Raw genomic sequence first — 18,100 nt, 5'->3', positions numbered from 1 at the left:
GGTCCCGGCTCCGCGGCCCCACGGCCACCCTGCCCTCCGCGGCCCGGCCGCGAAACGCCGCTCGAGCGCTCCGCCCGAAGCGGCAGGGCTCTGCCCAGGGCCGCCGGCGGGGCACCCTCCTACGTCTGAGGGCGGCGAGGAGCCCTCGAAGCGGGTCACCGAAGAGACCTCCCTCACGGCTCCGCGCCCGGCGGCCGCCCCGGCCCCCTACAGCTTCCGGGGGATGAAGGCAGGGCCGGGCCGCGCCCCGCTGCCCCCCAGTTCTTCCCGGAGCGGAGGACGGGACGCCGCTCCCCACCTCCCCGTTGTGAGGGCCGGGGCGGGCCGCGGGAGGAGCCGTCAGGGCTCCGACGGCCCGAGAGCCGCCGCCCCCGGCGCCGGGTAGGCCTCAAGCTCCGTTCTTCCCCCACGTACGGCGGTCCACCGGCGAAAGCAGCGGCAGCGCCGGCCCAGCCCTCAGACACCGTGGCGTTCTCCCGGCGGGACCGGGGTGGCGGTGACGGTGGCGGTGCCGCCCCGCCCCGCCGGGCGGTGCAGCCGCGCGCTCTCTCGCGAGGCCGTGCCACGGAGCTGCTCGCACTATTTTGGCCGCTGCCGCGCGCCGTCACGGCGCTGCTGCGCGCGCGGGCGCTTGAGGCGGGGCGCGGCGGCCGTGATGGCGGAGCCCAGTTGAGGCGGCGGTGAGTGTCGGGGGTCGCCGTTGAGCCCCACCCCCCCCCCTCCCGTCCCCGTCCCCTGCCCGGTTGTGGCTGTAATGGCCGAGTCCCCTTCCTCCTCGCCCGGCTCTGCCGGTGTCGCGCCCGCGCGATGCTCCCGTCCCCTGTGGGGCCTCCCCTGGGCTCCGCGTTAAAGCCGGGAGGGGGAGGTGACCCCTGTGGCGGGAGCCCCCCGAGGTTTAGGCGGCCGAGGTGCTGCTCGGGGGCCGGGTGCCGTCAGCGGGATGGAAGCCCGGGGTGGGGCCGAGCCCGGCCGGGCTCTGGGGCGTCCGTGCTCCCGGCCGGGCCAGGCGGTGGCCCGGCTGCGCGCCAGCCTGCCGCTTGCCACCGGGCACCGAACAAGCTTGCCCTGGGGCCCTGAGCTGAGCCGAGCTGGGCGGCGGGCCCGTCTTATTTTATATTAATGCTACAGTTTTCTTCTACTCTGTGTAAGCCTGGGGATAAAAGCCCGGGGCTTTATCGGAGACACCTGTTGGTAAATAGAGGAAAAAGCAGCCCTCTTCCACTTAGATGGGAGTTTTCCCGTTGGAAAGAAGTACTTTCCTGCTGTGTGCAAGAAGATCAAGGAGGAGTGATCGAAATAGGCCGGGGCAAGGGAAGTTCTGTTTGTGTCAAGACATTAAAACATTTTTATTGTTTTTTATTTGCTAACGTTCATTTTTTAAATAGAATTGTCAAGTTCTGTAGGTACAATGTGACAGTACAGGAAAACTATTTCGCTTATTGTTTTATTTTTGCCTCTTATTTTAGTCAATCTCTTGGAGTAGCTGCCCGAATCTGTATTTATTTATTTGCTTGTGAAGAAGACATCTCATGCACGTCTATGGAACTAGTGCAGATATCAAGTAATCTGTTAAAAAACTTTACTGTGGTTGTAATTTAAAAAAAAATTTGTGAATGTCTTTAGCTAAAATTTACTGTTAATTTCTTTCCCTTTTTTTATTCAAAATCTTAAACTCCTGGCTGAAGACAGAAATCTGGAGGAGGTCTGAAAGAACTTATGCATCAGACTTTGACAAAAAAGACACTATAAAAGAACAACAAAAAGATTAGTGCCTCTGCTCAGGGAAAATGTGGCTACTGTTCCACCTTGTCAACCAGTCATCATGTGTATGCAGCCTTAGCAAGGTCAAACTGACCAAGAAACATCTTTCTGCAAAGGAAATGTTTTTTTGGACAATAACACGAGCTCATGGTTTTCTGTCTGCTAGTTCTGCTTGTTCATGCCATGTCTTTTTCTTTTTCCCCTGCCCCAGGATTAGTATCCAAGAGGATTTAGACCTTGCTTTTAAAAAGGTATGAATTTTATTTTGCCTGCATTCTTTCTTTTGTGGGCCACTGAAACAAACTAAGGTTATTTGTTTTGCCAACTGCTCCATTATATCAGATATTTTTCTGGAAGAGAGGAAAAGACAACAAATGAAAAGCTATTTTTCCTTCCCTGTAATGAGTTGATAACTTCACCTATTTGTAGATACTGTTAGTGGTATAAAGTAGTGTAAGGGATGTCACGTCCCCCCAGTATTCTTTGTTGCTAGACTTTTCATAGCCTTTTATTTTTGTTCATCCTTTGCTGTATTTTTTATAGATCATGGGATTTTTGATCTAGAAGAATGCTAAATGCTTAAATATATTTGTCAGACACATCATCTTTGTGATATCATTATATTCTCTTTTAAGTTAAATGCAGGTGTGTAATGGTTCAGGTTGTATGAAGTTTTGTTCTGAAGTATATTTTGCAAGATTGGCTGAAGGACTCATACTGGGGAAATGCACAGGTGTTTAACTCTTATTTTCCTCAAGAATTCAATTGCAACATCTGAAAGCATTTTGTATGCCAGTAGCCTGAATTTTCTGTTCCTGAAATCTAGTTTTAAAGAAATTAAAGCCTTGTTTGTTTTGTTCTTCGCTGTCAGTTAGGAAAGCGGTGTATTTTCCCTGCAAACTCTGTGAAATGTCCTTGTGTGATTTCCTTAGTAAACTGTTGAGACATGCACAAAACCTAGTTTCCAATGGTAAATCGGACTTCATTCTGATTAAGAGTTACACACAGCACTGTGTGAGGTGTGTAATTAACGCAGTAACTTTTTTTTATAGGCTTGTTTAGCAAATAACTTTTTTCCTTTGCTGAAAACTGATCTGGATCTTGAGAGCTGCTGGGGCATGAAAAGAACATATATATTTACTTGTGGAAAATATAATTAGATTTTAATGATCTTCTAGTATATTATATGAACCAGATGTTAATCTAGCTATTTTATATTAGCTAGGTATAGTTGTTAAATATCTTGTACCTGAGGACAGGAATTTTTATTTTGTTGTCCTGATGAATGAAGTGATTCAAATGAAAGGCCTGTGGGATCAGGAATTCTGGGAATATTTTTGTTTGTTTTCAGAAGAACTGTGAAGACATATTGAAATACTGTGCAGCTGTTTTCAGCACACAAAGAGCCAGAATAGCCTCTGAAGCAGGCGCTTGAATCTTCTATCTTTCATTCTACTGTGATGTGAGAGGAAGCATATCTATCACATAACATGAACTCATTATTTCACTATGATGCCTGACATGATTAAGAATACTTGTGTCTTGGATATGTCATGTCAGAGGAGCTGCAGGGTTTATGAATTAGAAGGTGATAAGGTACAGGTTATTTAAAAAAAAATAAAGTCTATATGGTTTGTGGCTTTCTCCTTGCCTGTGTTGGAGACCTCAGGGGAAGAGGGCATCAGGAAGTACCTCTGGATAGTTGATTGTTTTTATGTGCTCAGTATCCCTCATACGTATGAGATATTGCAGGTGTATATATAGAAATATATGTGACTTTTCTTTATGAAAACATAGGCAGTAGATACTAGGCCTTGGTTTTGTATTCAGATGCTTGCTAATACCAGTCTTCTCTAAAGCTTCTTGAAGATGCCTGCTGCCTGTGATTCAGTGCTTGAAGATATTGAAGATATTGTGTCAGCAGAAGATTTGAAACCACATGATCGACAGTTTGTAAGAAGGAATGTTTTTCCAAAAGTGCGAAAACGCAATTCACAAAAAAATATTCAGGCAGAAGATGATCCCCCAAGTGACAGGTAAATTCTTCCATCAATGCAATCTTGTTGCTTTTCTCATATCTTGTGTGCACTGTCAGCTTCTAAAAATAAGGTGGAAGTTCTCATTATCTGAATTCAGCAAAATCTGAATACAAGATAAAAAAAGTAAAATAGTCTTTATAAAATGTAGTGATAATGAATAATAAATCCTAAGCACATTTCTTGTCCTAGACAAACTTTCTGTAGAAATTTAGTTATGACTGAGATAGTGATTAATGGAGTAATCAGGCTGGAAAAATGGTTCCTGTTACTTAAGCTTTTAGATGTAAAATGTTTCTGAAAAATTGTATGCTTCACCCTAATTACCTAAATAGAAGCTGAACTCTTCAAAATGCAGTCCTGGAGTATCCTTTTGACATCGGGAATGAGAAATAAAAACAAAATTCAGAGAATCACAAAAGGTTTGAGGTTGGAAGGGACCTCTGGAGGTCATCTTGTCCAATGCCCCCTGCTCAAGCAGGGCCACCTAGAACCAGTTGGCCAGGAGCATGCCTAGATAGTTTTTGAAGATCTCTGAAGAGGGAGATACCACCATCACTCTGGGCAACCTGTGCCAGCTCTCAGTCACCCTCACAGTGAAAAGGTGTTTCCTGATGTTCGGAGGGAACCTCCTGTGTGTCAGTCTGTGCCAGCTGCCTCTGGTCCTGTCACTGGGCATCACTGAAAAGAGCCTGACTCTGTCCTCTTTGCACTCTCCCTTCAGGTATTTATATACATTGATAAGGTCCCCCTGAGCCTTCTCCAGGCTGAACAGCTGCTGCTCTCTCAGTCTTTCCTCTTATGAGTGATACTCCAGTCCTTTAATCATCTTCGCGGCATTTTGTTGGACTCTCTCCAGTATGTCCATATCTCTCGTGTGTGTGCATCCCATCAGGGCCCAGGGACTTAGGTATGTCCAGTTTGCTGAAGTATTTCCTGACCTGATCCTCTTCCATCAAGGGTACATCTTCTTTGCTTCAGTCTTTCCACCTGGTTTCTGGAACCTGGGATTTCCAAAGGCTGTACTTTTTGTATTTACATCTTGCAAGTGATAATAGTGAAACTTCTTTTGAACTTATGCTTTATTTCAGTGGAAGTAGTATGCCATCACTGCAGAATGTATCTTTGCATTTTTCCTTCTGCTGCAGTGCAATTGATTAAAGTATAGGTGAATTCAATTATTGATTCTAGTTTCTGTAGCCGTTCAGAGATCTGGATTTTGGTTTGTTGTGGGGTTTTTTTCCTATTAATTTCAAGCTGGTAGAAAAAATTTTCCCACATTATAAAGATGAAAATAAAGTATGTCTGGAATGCACAGGAAATTGAATTCTGGTTTTTCATTAGTGTTTAAAAGAGATTTTATAAATGTAACAATACACCTTTATGTGAAGCCCCATAAAAGTGCATTGACCCCAGGAGTGTGTGGACAGCTGAACTGGTGGTCTATACACTAGCAGTCCGTTTTCCTAAGTATTCAGGTATTCTCTAACAGACTGTATTTTAGTGGTTTTGACCCAAGAAAGCACATTGAATATATTGTGTTTAGACAGTAGGAAGTCTAAATACACTGTACATGAGCAACCCATGTTGTGCACGTCTACTTAATGATCATTAATCTTCCATCAAATTTCTATTTTTAGCAAGGGGGGAATATCTTTAAGAAAAGAAGTGTGGAGGGAGGAGAAAAAAAAAAATGTGGGCAGGGCAAAGGATTGTGTTCCAGGATGTGTGTTGTTCTTATACTGTCACCTTTAGCTCATTGGTGCAGTTATCCCAGGAGTTTCAGTGACAGCTTCTTGCAGAATTTTTTTTTGAATTTTAAACCACTGTGTGTGCTAGCTCCCTGGTGCACATGGGCCATGCTGCTTCTGTAGCTCAGAAGGGTTGGGGCACGAGCTTTCAGATGTGAGTGTGGCTGGTAGCAGGCTTAAGTTAAGAATTTATAAAGATGGCTTGTATGGAGGTGGCGTGGATGAAAATATTTCACATGGTTATGATTTAATAGCAGTTTAAAATTTATTAATGGTGTGAGGCAGATCAAGGTTGAATTTTAGCAGCACTTAATGATTGAATAATTTAAAGATTAACAAGGTGATTTGGTAGAATGTTATGGTAAAAACAGGGACTCATTTACAGATTTGAGAATGACAAGGTTCATGCTAATTTACTACAAGGTGTTTTAAGTCAAAGGATATATGTATGTACATATATATAAACAGAAAACATACACACAGAGTGTGGAAGTATTCAGATATCCAGTAAAATATATAAACATCCACATTCATGAAGGCAAATGTCCATATTTAAGCACATAGATAGGTAAAGAGGTGGATTGAAGAGACTAGTTTATCGTTAAAATTTCCCTCGCCTTGAGAGATGCACAACGCATCGGTATTTATCAACGGTCAATAATTGAGATTCAAGAAGTCTGACTTCACCTTGGCCTTCCATCACCTTTGTGGGGAGACGATCTTTAGACTTTGAGGATTCTGAGCCTGAGAGGTGTCCCAGCTCGGGGCGGGTGCTAGTCACAGCCTGCTGCGATCCAGGAGAGCTCAAAGGGTCTTGCTTGGAATCACTATTTATAGGGTCTGAGATAACTGACTTTCATCAGGTATTTTTTCATTTCTGTCCAAATGGGATGATGGCATATTCTGGTATTTTCTATCAATCGTGCAAGCCCAGAACTTGTTAAATCTTGGAGTTCTGATATTATCCCCTTTTGGGCCACAACTCAAGTAGGGATGTACTAGGCTATCAGGTGGTATCTATTGTTCTTAAGTGATAAGAGGTGGGGGGTGGAAACCAATTGGGCTAAGGGGATGCCTTAATGCTCCGATCTATCCCAATCCATTTCCCAACTGGCCTTTCCCAATCTATTTTGAATTGGCATGTGTGATAAGGGAGGTGGGAATCAGGTGCCTTAAGGGAGTGCCTGAAAGCTCTGGTCCACTGCATTTCCCTGTTCATCTTGGGTTGGCATGTGACCCGTGGGGGAAATTGCACTGAGGCTCAAGGAGGAGGTGAGGAGTTGTACCACTGCAGGAGGGAACTGCAATCAATGGGTGCCACAATAGCAAAGGATTGCAGTTTAGTTCTAACAGTTTGTTTGCTGGTGGCCTGATTTCAGTGTGGTCGCTTGAAGGTCACTTGTTAAATGATAAAATTTTCAGCAAATTAGATTTTTTTTTTTTCCCAACATAACGGCAGTGTACTGAATCTCCTCTTATCCTTCATCTCTTGTACCTTCTCCATTCTAAAACTTTTCTTGCCGTTTGTGGTGGATTGACCCTGGGCCACTTGCTTATCCCTCCTCCTGGTAGGGTGGGGGAGAGAATTGGAAGAGCAAAAGCGAGAAACTTGTGGGTTGAGATAAAGACAGTTTAAGTGAAGGATAGAGTAGGGAAAAACCCCACAAGTCATGCAAAGGCAATCACTTGCAGCCTCCCAGAAGCAGACTGATGCCCAGCCAGTCTCTGAGCAATGGCTAGTTTGGGAAGACCAAAACCCCCATTTTTGTTGCTGAGCATGATGTCATCTGGTATGAATTATCCTTTTGGTCAGTGTGGGTCAGCTATACTGTACATGTTCCCTCCCAACCTGTTGACCATCTCCAGCCTGCTTGTGGTGGGGTGGAGCACAGTGGGAAACAGAAGGTTTTGATGCTTTGCGAGCAGTGTTCAACAAAAGCGAAAATGTAGGTGTGTTATGAACGCTGTTTTAGTTACAAATACAGAACCACAAAACTATACGGGTTGTGGTGGAGAAAGTTAATTATCCCAGCCAGGCCTAATACCCACTACACTAACATAATTATGATGTTTTTCCACAGCTGTTTTGGAGTTGGTTTGTGTTGCTTATTTTATATTTGGAGCATTACGATTAATTGAGTCTGTTCAGTGGGCTTAGAGGCAAAGCTTGTTCATTTTTAACATGCCTTTTTCATTCATTTTTACTTAACAGCATTATTCCTGGTGCTCAGAAGATCTGGATTCGTACATGGGGATGCTCTCACAATAATTCGGATGGTGAATATATGGCTGGACAGCTGGCTGCATATGGATACAAAATTACAGGTAACTTTCAGACAAGTCGCATAATTCAGGTTTTTTGTGGTGAATGTTCAGAGCTGTCAGGCTGTCATCAAATGTTTTTAGACTTAATTACACTTTTTAGAATTTCCCTTTGATCTCTTTCTGATTTGAAGGTGAGGAGGTAAAGTGCTTTCCTGGCATTAAGCAGAATGATTATGAGATGAGTGCTTTCAGAATGGTTAGGTTTTCTTGACAGGGCAGCCATCTGATAGATGTCATGCAGTGCTTTTTGTGGGCATTTTGCTTGCTAAACTTAATTGAAAAGTTTTCATGAGAGTGGAAGGGCAAGATATTAGTTCTTGGGCAGAATCTAGCTGGTTATCTGTAATTTGTGGAACCCAAGTGAGTGAGAGGAAGGAAGGAAGCGTGTTGTCACTTAGTGATGTATGTGTTTGCTGCTGGAGCAGAGGTGACCTACTCCATGTGAATGAGCCTTTGTTTCGAGAGGGATGATCAGTATGATGGAGGTGGAATGATATAGGATTTTATCTTGTACATTCAAGAGAGCTGAAAATGCTATTTCTCCTTTCCTTCCAAATACTTTAAAACGCTCCTAGTCATCTTGTTCTGCATCCCCAACCCTAAACAAAAACCCCAAACTTGGGGTTGTACTGGCCACATTTCATCTTCCTAAAGCAAAATGTGTTGAAAGAAAAGCTGTAGAAAGCTGAAAACTTAGATTGATGTCATGTTTCAGTGGAGAATTATTATCTGCATACTTTTGTGTACCTTATGACTAGTCAAAATAAAAATTACATTTTATTCGTTAATTCAAGTTTTGGTCTGTCTTGCATTTAATCTTTGTCTTACTTGTACTGAAAGACTGAAAAGTTGTGTTTTCTGACATTTTGCTAGAAGTATTTTATTCCTGATATCAGAAAATACTTGTTTCTTCTCTTGAACATTTCATGATATCATCAAACAGCTACATCTCATTTTCTGTTTTTGCAGTTGATCTTTCTGTATTTATCTAAGTAGAAACTAGATACTGAAGAATTCAAGTGCTGAACTATTTTAGGGAACCCTGGTGATTAATTAGTAGTTAACTCTGGAGGGGGTATGCTCTTTTCACAGACAAGTGGAGTGCTGGTCCAAAAGTCTTATTTATACAGCTGTTTGTGTAAGACTACAAATGAGTTCTCAGTTTTGCCTTGTTATGGCTTTCTTAAATTTAACTTCTCTTTACCTTTTTTCCCTCTAATGCATAGCATTCCAGAAGCTACTTTGGCTTGTAAAGATTTGGATGGCTGTCCTGTGCTTTTGGAATTTCATTGGGAGAAATGTAGGAAAGATGGAGTACAGCAAAGGAAGGAACTGCCTAAAATTTTTGATACCTTTTCTTTTTAGAAAATTAAGTGTTTGTAGCTTGAGAAATAAGTCTACGTCTAGAATTTGAAACTAAGAACAAAAACTGAATAAAAGTTGCAGTGGCTGGGACAGGAATACCTACAGAGTAATTCTGGTAATTGTATATGAAGTTAACTGCTAGTTTCTGGTCATTTTTAAATTGACGTCTTGATTTAGTTTGTGTGTATCTATATACATATATTAAATCAAACAAAAAAAACCCCAATGCTGAGGTGATAGGCACAAATTACCCAGTATGATTTTTTTGTGAAATTAGTTAACTTCTTTTTAAGCTGATGTATTTAAGGACCTATGAAAAATTCATTTTTGTTCAACAGAACAAAAATATTTGCTACAAATTCTGGCTAAAATAGATTTTTACAAATCCATCTATTGAATTTTCTCCTTTATAGACTGTTAATGAAGTGGAACTGAGTGCAAGTATTGCAAGTATGGTAGCTGTATTTGAGAATATGAGGTGGTGAAGAGGGCAACTGCCTTTCTGCTCAATATGGTGATGCTTCTGGCCACAAGTGTGTATGAAAGTACTCTATTCCTGTGTGGATTGCTGATAATGTCTCTCAGAGTTTCACAGTGGGACTGATCTATTGAATGTCTTTAATGGATTAGAAAGATGGGATGTTATGCACCTTCAGCAAGTTTGTAGACTATGCCAAAGTGGGGAAGTGGTTCAGAGGGACCTGAATAGACTAGGAAAAGGGCTAACAGAAACCATATGACATTTAGCAAAGGCAAATGCAAAATCCTAGGGTTGGTGTAACCCCGGCTAGTGGTAAAGGTGGGAGTGGGCAGACTGACTAGAAAGCAGCTTTACAGAAAAAGATTTTGGGATTGAGGTAGACAAGAATTGAACAGAAGTCGGCAATGTACTCCTGTAGCAAAAAAGGCAAACCACAGCCTAAGCTGTGTTAGCAAGAGTGTAGCCAGCAGGTCTGGGAAAGTGATCCTTCAGCTCTGTGTGGTACTTGTGAGACGGTGTTTGGGGTGCTGTGTCCAGTGATCCAGTTTGGGCCCAGTCTTGGGCTCCCCAGGAAAAGAGAGAGGTTGATGTAGTGGAGTGAGCCCAGTGGAGTGCCACTGAGATGGTTTGGGAGCACATGGTATTTGAGGAGACACTAGGAAGACTGGGTTTCTTCAGCCTTGAGAAGAGAAGGCTCGTGGAAGATCCTGGTTGCAGAGAGAAGTACCCAGTAGGAGGATACAGAGAAAATGGGAGTCAGTTGCTTGTCAGAGGTGTGCAGTGAGTCAAAAGACAACAGAGTCTTGTTCTTGACAAAGTGGCAGTTAAGATTTTTTAGGATCTGGTGCATAACTTCACTGCTCATGCTGTCCATCTTTCTGTAGAGGAAATACTAATATAGAAAGTTTCCCAACATTTCTCGAGTATCTCTAGTCAAACCCTTTTTAAGAAAGCTTGTTCAGTTTTTTTATAGTAAGTCATCTGGGAAGTTCAGCTAGAATGTCAAGGAGGGATTTAATCTCTTTTTGCCATATACAGTGAAGTAGTTAGTAGTAGTAAGTGTTGCTTAACATAATCCAAACTTCAAACGTTTATTGAACTAAACTTAATATTGCTTACACTAATGCAAAAAATGAAAAAAAAAATGTTTTGCAAGAGCTATTTTCTAAATCAATGCCTGTGTTGCTAGAATTTGTTAGTTTAATGTAAAACTATTATAAAATTGAGGGAAAGATAAAAATATTCTCTAAGGTGAAAGATTGTCTGTTGTCACAGCATCCTGGACAGCTATTACTTGAAAGTGTTTTGATTACCCTGTTTTCTACATGTTCTTAAGCTTTTGAGGCAACACCACTTATTTAAGAGATGCTGGATTAAAGTTCTGGTTCTAGGAAATAAAATGTGAGCTTTACTTGCAGTTATTGCTTCATTATAAGGGAAATGGTCAAGCACTGTTTCTAGTGTCTTCTATCTAATTGCAAGATTGAGGGGGGGGGGGGGAAAAGGAGTATCAGATAGACTTCCTTGCTAACTAGAAGTTGTAACAATGCAACCTGCCTTAAGTTGACTTAGTTGAAAATGAACATTGCTTTAATGATGTCTTCTAATTATAGAAATGAATTTTTATGACTTGTTGCAGAAATCTTACTCTACTCCTTATCCCTGTTTATTGCATGGATTCTACCCTGTTCTTGATTTGAACTGTTCAGGAGATGCAGAAGTCTTTTTAATTCTTTCTTTTTTTTTCCCTTGCCTTTCATCTGTTTCAATAATGTTCTTTCTGTACAAGCAGCCTTTGTTACTTTCAGGAGTGGCTATATCCAAAGGTGAAAACTGACGGCTGTGCTAGAGTTTTTCACAGCAAAGACTATCTCTGTCCTGGGGGAGAGCGCAGTGTGAATTGGCAATATACAGATAATGCAATAACAGCAATGCTGATTAAAAATCAGGAACTGCATCAGCTTAAAAAAAGGCAAAGGGAAGCCAGCAGAAGAGCTGAACCTATTTTTGTATCTGCCTTTACAATGTGAAGGTAGGCAGTATTATGAACAAATCTTGCATACCATTCTGTGGGAACACAAAGGTCCTTTGTTAGTCTGAGCCACACAGAAATGTGTGGACCAGCTGCTATCAGTGTAGGGCTGTACCACTGCACTTGTCCCTGTTCTGAAAACAATGTAGCTGATGGTGGCTTTACAGGTTCTAAAACTGGTTTTGGTTTCTTGGCAGCATGACTCTCTGTATAGTTTAGATATGCCTGCAGACCTACTAGAGGGCTCCCTTTGAGATTCACCCTGGAGGAAGAAACTCTCACGGTACCTACTGTGAAAAAGGGGAAGTGGGCGAGCTGGGAGCTCAAATACTGGGAGCCAGATGTTTGTTTGGGAAGGGAATTCAGAATGTGTGCCACTTAACAGCACTTTCTCTCTGAAAAATGGAACCAAACATGTATAGTCAGACACAGAAGGAATTGACTTCTGAGCTGGGTAGTTGTATTGGCATTTGTTGGCATCTGTAGGTTTCTGGTTCTGTGGAATGAATGATTTTTGGCCCAGCCTTCTGGAATGCATTTTGATGGATCAAGCAGTTAAGTATGCTTGTTATTTTGTGATAACTGCTTTTGGCATGAGGCTCTTCAGGTCCAAAGCATCCCCTCAGTCATTGTAAAACATGCTGGGGGGGGTGCGGGGAAAGACGTTACTAGTGACTTGCAAATACCAGAAGAATGAACAGTAACTTTTCCTTTTATAGAGGACGTAAAACTGTTATTAAACATTCAGTGAAGCTAAACCAGTAAGAGCTTATCTGCACTACCCTACTTTTTTTTTTTTTTCTTTAGAAATAAATGCTAGCGTGGAACTCTTTCTTCCTGCAGCATGGGATTCCAGAAGCAAAAAGGGGTGGAGTTGTTTAGTTGCTAGCTCAGAGGGCTCGGCTTTGACTTAGCACATAGAAACTAGGTTACGTTATAGACCCTTAGCTTTACTTGGGCAATTTTAGACTAGTCTTTGTTCGGGCATCCTTTTTACTGACTTGTGCAATTTTTCTGCAAGTTTGTTGGATGGAAAGATGTTATATTTTTCCTGGGTTCCTTCCTGTGCCTCTTGAAGAGCTCACTTCATTACTGTGATTAATGGTATTTCTTGGCAGTACTTGGTGAGATTTGCCAATTCCTATTGAAGCTTAATGTTTATAGTCCATGTTATATGGCTTACAACTCTGAAATTCACTGTACAGAGAATTTATGTATTTCTCTAAAGCAAATCTCAAATAATATTTTGAAATACTGCTGAAGAAATTCTCTGGTTTTTATTGCCTCTTCTACATGTTAATTTTCTAAACACTTGTCAGTTTTGTTTATCAGTGGATATAGCTGAGGTATCTTTAAGACTGTCCATCTGCTCAAACAGCAAATTTGAGTAGACGAAAGAAGGAAAAAGGCAAGGAAGAACAAATGTTCTGATCTACTTAAGACCTCATGTTGAAAAGAAGACAGATGTAAAAGGAAACATACTTAGTCTGCTGTTGAAAAAGCAGGATGAGGTGCTACAACTAATACAGACTTCCATGTTCAAAGGCATTGCCTAGTGTTTCATTGTGTTGCGTAAACCATGCTTGCTTAGACTTTGGCTATCTCCATACAGATACAGCAAAGCATGCTGCAGCATCCATTTTATTCATCCAAGTGGAGAATAAAGAAAATGACTAAGAGTGTACAGGTATTGACTCATGATTTCTGAATCACAGTTCAGACTCTGGTGCTTTGGTTTAAGTATCATTTTAAAAGTACTTTTCTACTGCACAATAAAATTTTGATTTATTTTGTTGTCCTAAAATAGAGATCTCTTAAACAGGTTACTGTATTCTATACATTTGTTAACTTAAAATAAGCTCTCTGCAGCCTGTGTAGTGCTTGATGTAGTATTTTGACTAAGGTTTCCACTGGTTTCGGGTGTGTGCTTTTAGTTGCTCAGAATCAGCAGTTGGTCTTTCCATTTTTCTCCTTCACCCTGCTGATAATGCTTCTCTGTTGCTTCATAAATATCATGTAAAACAAACAGTAGTGATTACCATGTAATTTTGGGGTTCTGTGAGCCATCCTCATTGTGAGGTATTTTTCGTATTCTTTTTTAAGCTAAAAGACAAATATTTATTAGCTGCTCATTAAGTGCTTGATAATTTAGCACTTAACTTGAATCAGAGAATTCAAGTTTAGTCTTTGCTTTTAGATTTGTACTTTTCAAATGGTTGTGATTGCAGTGCCAACTTAGAGAAAAAGATGCTTTACAACTTTTTTTTGGGGGAAGGGTTTTTTTTGGGTGATGAGAGGTGTTTCTGTTTTCTCTGACAACACTGCAGTCATGAAACTGTCATTCTCTGAAGCAGCTGAGCAATGGAGAAAAGTGAACCGAGGTGTAAATCCTGTGGTGTTTTGTACCCTTGCTGAAGAATTCCTGTTGTCTACAATTTGTAGAATCACAATCCTGTACGATTTTTGCATTGCTTGATAACCTTACACACCTGCATAACTAGTCCTGCAACAGATTTCATTTTCAGATTCAAACATTGATAATCTGGATGTAAAGGCTTTTGACTGTTGAAACTGAGAGGTATAAAGTAACTTATTTCTGTACCTGTTGTTAAAGCGAGATAATTTTCTTAACAGTTCCAGTGATATGGTCTCCTACTTTCAGAAGGTCTAAGTTGCTGCTTGTCACAAGTTTGCTTTGTGCTTTGGTTCTTAGTGCTCTGGCCTGAAAACCCTGCTCTTGTGCACAGTTAGTATGTGAATGCTTGGAATGTGTCTCTGGTGGTTTTTATGTTTAGTCTTGTTTTTTTGCTGCTGCTGAAATTGTTACAGTTGGACATATCAAGAACCATCTTCCAAGGAGCTATAAGAGCTCTTGTCATCTGTACAGAATCTGACACTTTTGTGGTGAGATGGTTAAGAGGATGAGGAAGGAGAGAGAGTGAAATGGGACATGGGGGTGGGGGGGGAATATTCATGGGACGGAACAGATGTAATTGCACAAATGTAGATGATCAAGATTTCACAGTTCTTTGGGAGGAATACAGGTATTCTTAGTACAGCCTGAGGCCTGTAAGGCAATGGGTGGGATGCTGGGTCTGGATATGGTGGGGGTGCTTTCCTGGAGTGTGGAGTTAACACCACATCATGCCGTGACTCATCTGCAGCAGTGTGTGCTCCCCAGGTCTCTGTAAACTAATGTAGAATTGTGGTTTTGGCAGCTGTGTATTACTGTATTACTGCTCCTGTGTTCCCTGTAAAACTTCCTAGCCCGTGTGTGGCTAGAGTTCTGTTACTTACCACTTCTGACTTGTAGCACAGTGCAAGATATATGACCTCTTTGCGGTGAGTTTTTCCTACCTCAGCTTCCTCAGCATCAGCTTCTTATTCCCGTTAGGCAATGTTCTGTTAAGTGGGATATCTAGCTTTGAGTCTCCATTATGGGATAGAACTTCTCTAATTCTCAAACTGGGAAATGTTTTCCCTGTTTATGGGGGAACTAGAAACAACTAGTGTGTGTTTCCCCCTCGTAATGGCTTCCTGTATCACTGCCGTTAGAGCTTGATCTGACAAGTGTGTACCGTTTTCTTTATCCCACTTAAAATTACCTATTTTACAGTCCATCTAAGAATTGATTTATTTTAGTGTTTTTATTTCACAGTTACAGAGCTGGCAACTGAAAGCTGGGAGCAGGCCTAAAAGCCTAAATAAATCCTACCTGCACAGTATCTTCAGAGACACTTGTAGAGAGCCTGCATAGGTAAATTTAAGCATGCATACATGTTTAGGGCTAATTCTAGTGGCAAAGCAATTGGCTGCATGCTCTTGTGGTTGTGCGGTAGGGTTTAGTTCTGGCAATTCTGAATTTCATGTAATCCAGGAGAATATGAAAAGGATTGAACCATGAAAGGTAAATTTCAACTTCTGGTAACGTGCATCCCTCCTATCTGCAATGTGTCCCTGTAGTAGATGGCTAAGCAATCAGGAAATGAAGCATAAATAGCAGTGATGAAGTGAGTTCAGCATAGATTTACAGGTGATGTAGAGCTTTGTAGAGTGCTCTACTGAGACGTTAGCTTCACATACCTCATGGTTCTTTGTGCTACAAGTAATAATTTATAGAAGATTTATGAAAGCTAGTGGGAGGACAGACCAGATTTTTATAACCCAAAGAGAATTTTGACTATGTACTCTCAGAGGTAGGAGCAAGATCATATTTTGACCAGGAGCACCTGAAGAAGTCCTGCTTGTTGCCCTGAGTGACTGGGGAGTAGTGGAGGAGGGTTAATGTTTGCTGCAGGCTCTTGCTGTCATTTGGCTACAGTTTCATTTGCTAGGAAAGATGAAGCTTAGCTTTGAGTTCCTTGTTTTTGAGAAATTGCTGATTAGGACGGGGCTCTCTGAACTTGCCAAGGTCAGCCTTTGCTGGGCAGCTTTGCATTAAGATGCTTTTAATATATTTTGGGAATCTTTTTTTGACAGTTGCAGTGTGGGTGCCTGCTTTATGTTGCTTTACAGAGGGAAGACAAGCCTAAGTGAGTTAGATTCTGGCTTGTATGCTGATAAGAATTTCGAATGTAGCACAGCTGATCTTGAACTGTGCTGTGTCTCCAAACAGAGCATTAACCTATATTGTTCTGTCAGGCCTGAGAGTGTGTCAGGAGGCAAGACTTCCATGTGATTGTGGAGGCTGGCGGGAGACAGTAGAAATTCACTAAACATAAGAGACACAAATGGGTTTTGGTGCTTTTCCTCATTGATGGGAGCAAATAAAGTACTTATTTCTCTCTTTTTTTTTTTTTTTTCTCCTGTGTAACAGATCTGAGTGTAATTTCTGTGTGCTTTTTTTGTGGCTGACTTGGGGTTATGTTCAGGGAACCCTGGTATGTGTTTCGGTGGCTCCCAGGTGTAAAACCAGGTGCTGTCACCGAGCAAACAAGTAGTAATGCATATAGATATTTGTTATCTCTCCCAGAGTCCCATCCCATCCCTGGAGTGTATCTGCTGCTGTCTTAGATTGCCTGTGCTTTTCATTTATGCCTTTTTCCTCTTTTATAGTGATACAGCATTGTGTCTTCCCAGGCCTGGTTGGCACGAGCCAGTGCAGATGTACCCTTCTGACTACCTTCTGTCAGTGTTTTACGGTTGTACAGTAGTCACACTAAAAAAAAAAAAACACCCAACAAAAAAACCCAAGACCACCAAACCATGATAAGGGTAGTGTACGAAGTGGTTTAGACTTGTGTCAGCCGAAGGCGGTTGGCAGCCGGCGCGGAGGGGCCGAGGCCGGGTGCTGTTGCCGGCAGGAGCCGGGGGGCGGCAGCGTTGCCTAAATAGTGCCGGGCCCGGGGAGCACACACCCCCCCCCGCCGCCCCAGTCAGCCAGGAGAGCTCAGCCTTCTCGTTGCTGTTGAGCTGTGCTACTGATTTAATTTAAGGATACTGGATTATTATTCAGATTTGAAGTGCAGTCATGTGCGTTTAATTCAGTCGACTTTAATTTGACTTACTTGCTGTCATTCTGATCTTATGTCCTTTTAGTTGGCATCTTTATTGTTGAATATTAGGAGGGTCTCTGTTTCTTCTATTTTGTCTCAGAGTTACCATTTTTTAGCTTAAGTTGGGTTTTGCGTTGGACTCATTAGTTCCCCTTCCAAAGAGTCTCTGTTACGGGTTTGAGATTCATCAAGTATAATTGCTGAATTCACCTTTTTGCAGAATGTTCCATTTGGAAGCCCCTTTCTGCTTCATGTTTGGTCTGGGGAGCTTGGTTTAATTTGCATAAGGACTTATTTTTGAAACATTAACTGAGAATTTTGTTTATAATGATCAATATGATCCCCTGCATATTTTCATTATGGAATGATATTAAAAATTAGTTTTATTTTAATAATCTTATGTAGACTGTCTAGGAGCATGTATTACACCAAGACACTGAAAATTGTAAGGACTTCTGAACAAATGCTGTCTGTTGAAATGCATGACCACAGCATAAGTGAAACAATGAGTTTAATAGTGTAAGGGCAGATGGTGTTCAGGTTGGACATCAGTAATTGATTGTTACAGCTTATTAAGGCTAGCATTTCAGGTAGATGGTAACTATTGTCATTAGTGCAGTGCTATCCTAATTTTCCAAAACTAGGTTTTTGATTTGTTTAAGCAAATTCTAAGCAATGTACAGGATCTGATTTAATGTGTTTTTTGAGGGAAAGTGCCGATTGTTGTGAATTAACATGCTGAGTTGAATGTGGGTGAGGTCTAGCTATATACTTAGCGTGTGAGTTTTGTATGGTTAACTTAGGGTTTGTGCAGATACTTTTTTTTTTTGTTAGCCATTGGTGAGCATATATAA

At 41.6% G+C, this 18,100-nt stretch overlaps 1 protein-coding gene across 4 annotated transcripts in view; it reads left to right on the top strand.

Moving 5' to 3' along the window:
* The first annotated feature begins 577 nt into the window (after window positions 1-577).
* CDKAL1 (CDKAL1 threonylcarbamoyladenosine tRNA methylthiotransferase) overlaps window positions 578-18,100 on the top strand; it is a 421,037-nt gene continuing 403,514 nt past the window's right edge. Inside the window, exons 1-4 of one of the 4 annotated variants that reach the window (XM_074870828.1) lie at window positions 579-680; window positions 1,973-2,012; window positions 3,621-3,797; window positions 7,761-7,873. In XM_074870828.1, the coding sequence (XP_074726929.1) occupies window positions 3,631-3,797; window positions 7,761-7,873 (280 nt within the window). In that variant the 5' untranslated portion in view covers window positions 579-680; window positions 1,973-2,012; window positions 3,621-3,630. Of the gene's footprint in view, window positions 681-1,199; window positions 2,013-2,038; window positions 2,495-3,620; window positions 3,798-7,760; window positions 7,874-18,100 lie in introns of those variants that run through there. The other 3 variants (XM_074870837.1, XM_074870845.1, XM_074870818.1) reach the window with 3 other exon arrangements.

This window comes from Strix uralensis, chromosome 1, assembly GCF_047716275.1.
Source record: "Strix uralensis isolate ZFMK-TIS-50842 chromosome 1, bStrUra1, whole genome shotgun sequence".
In the NCBI taxonomy this organism is placed as follows: Eukaryota; Metazoa; Chordata; class Aves; order Strigiformes; family Strigidae; genus Strix; species Strix uralensis.
This window is presented reverse-complemented; position numbering and strand designations above follow the sequence as displayed.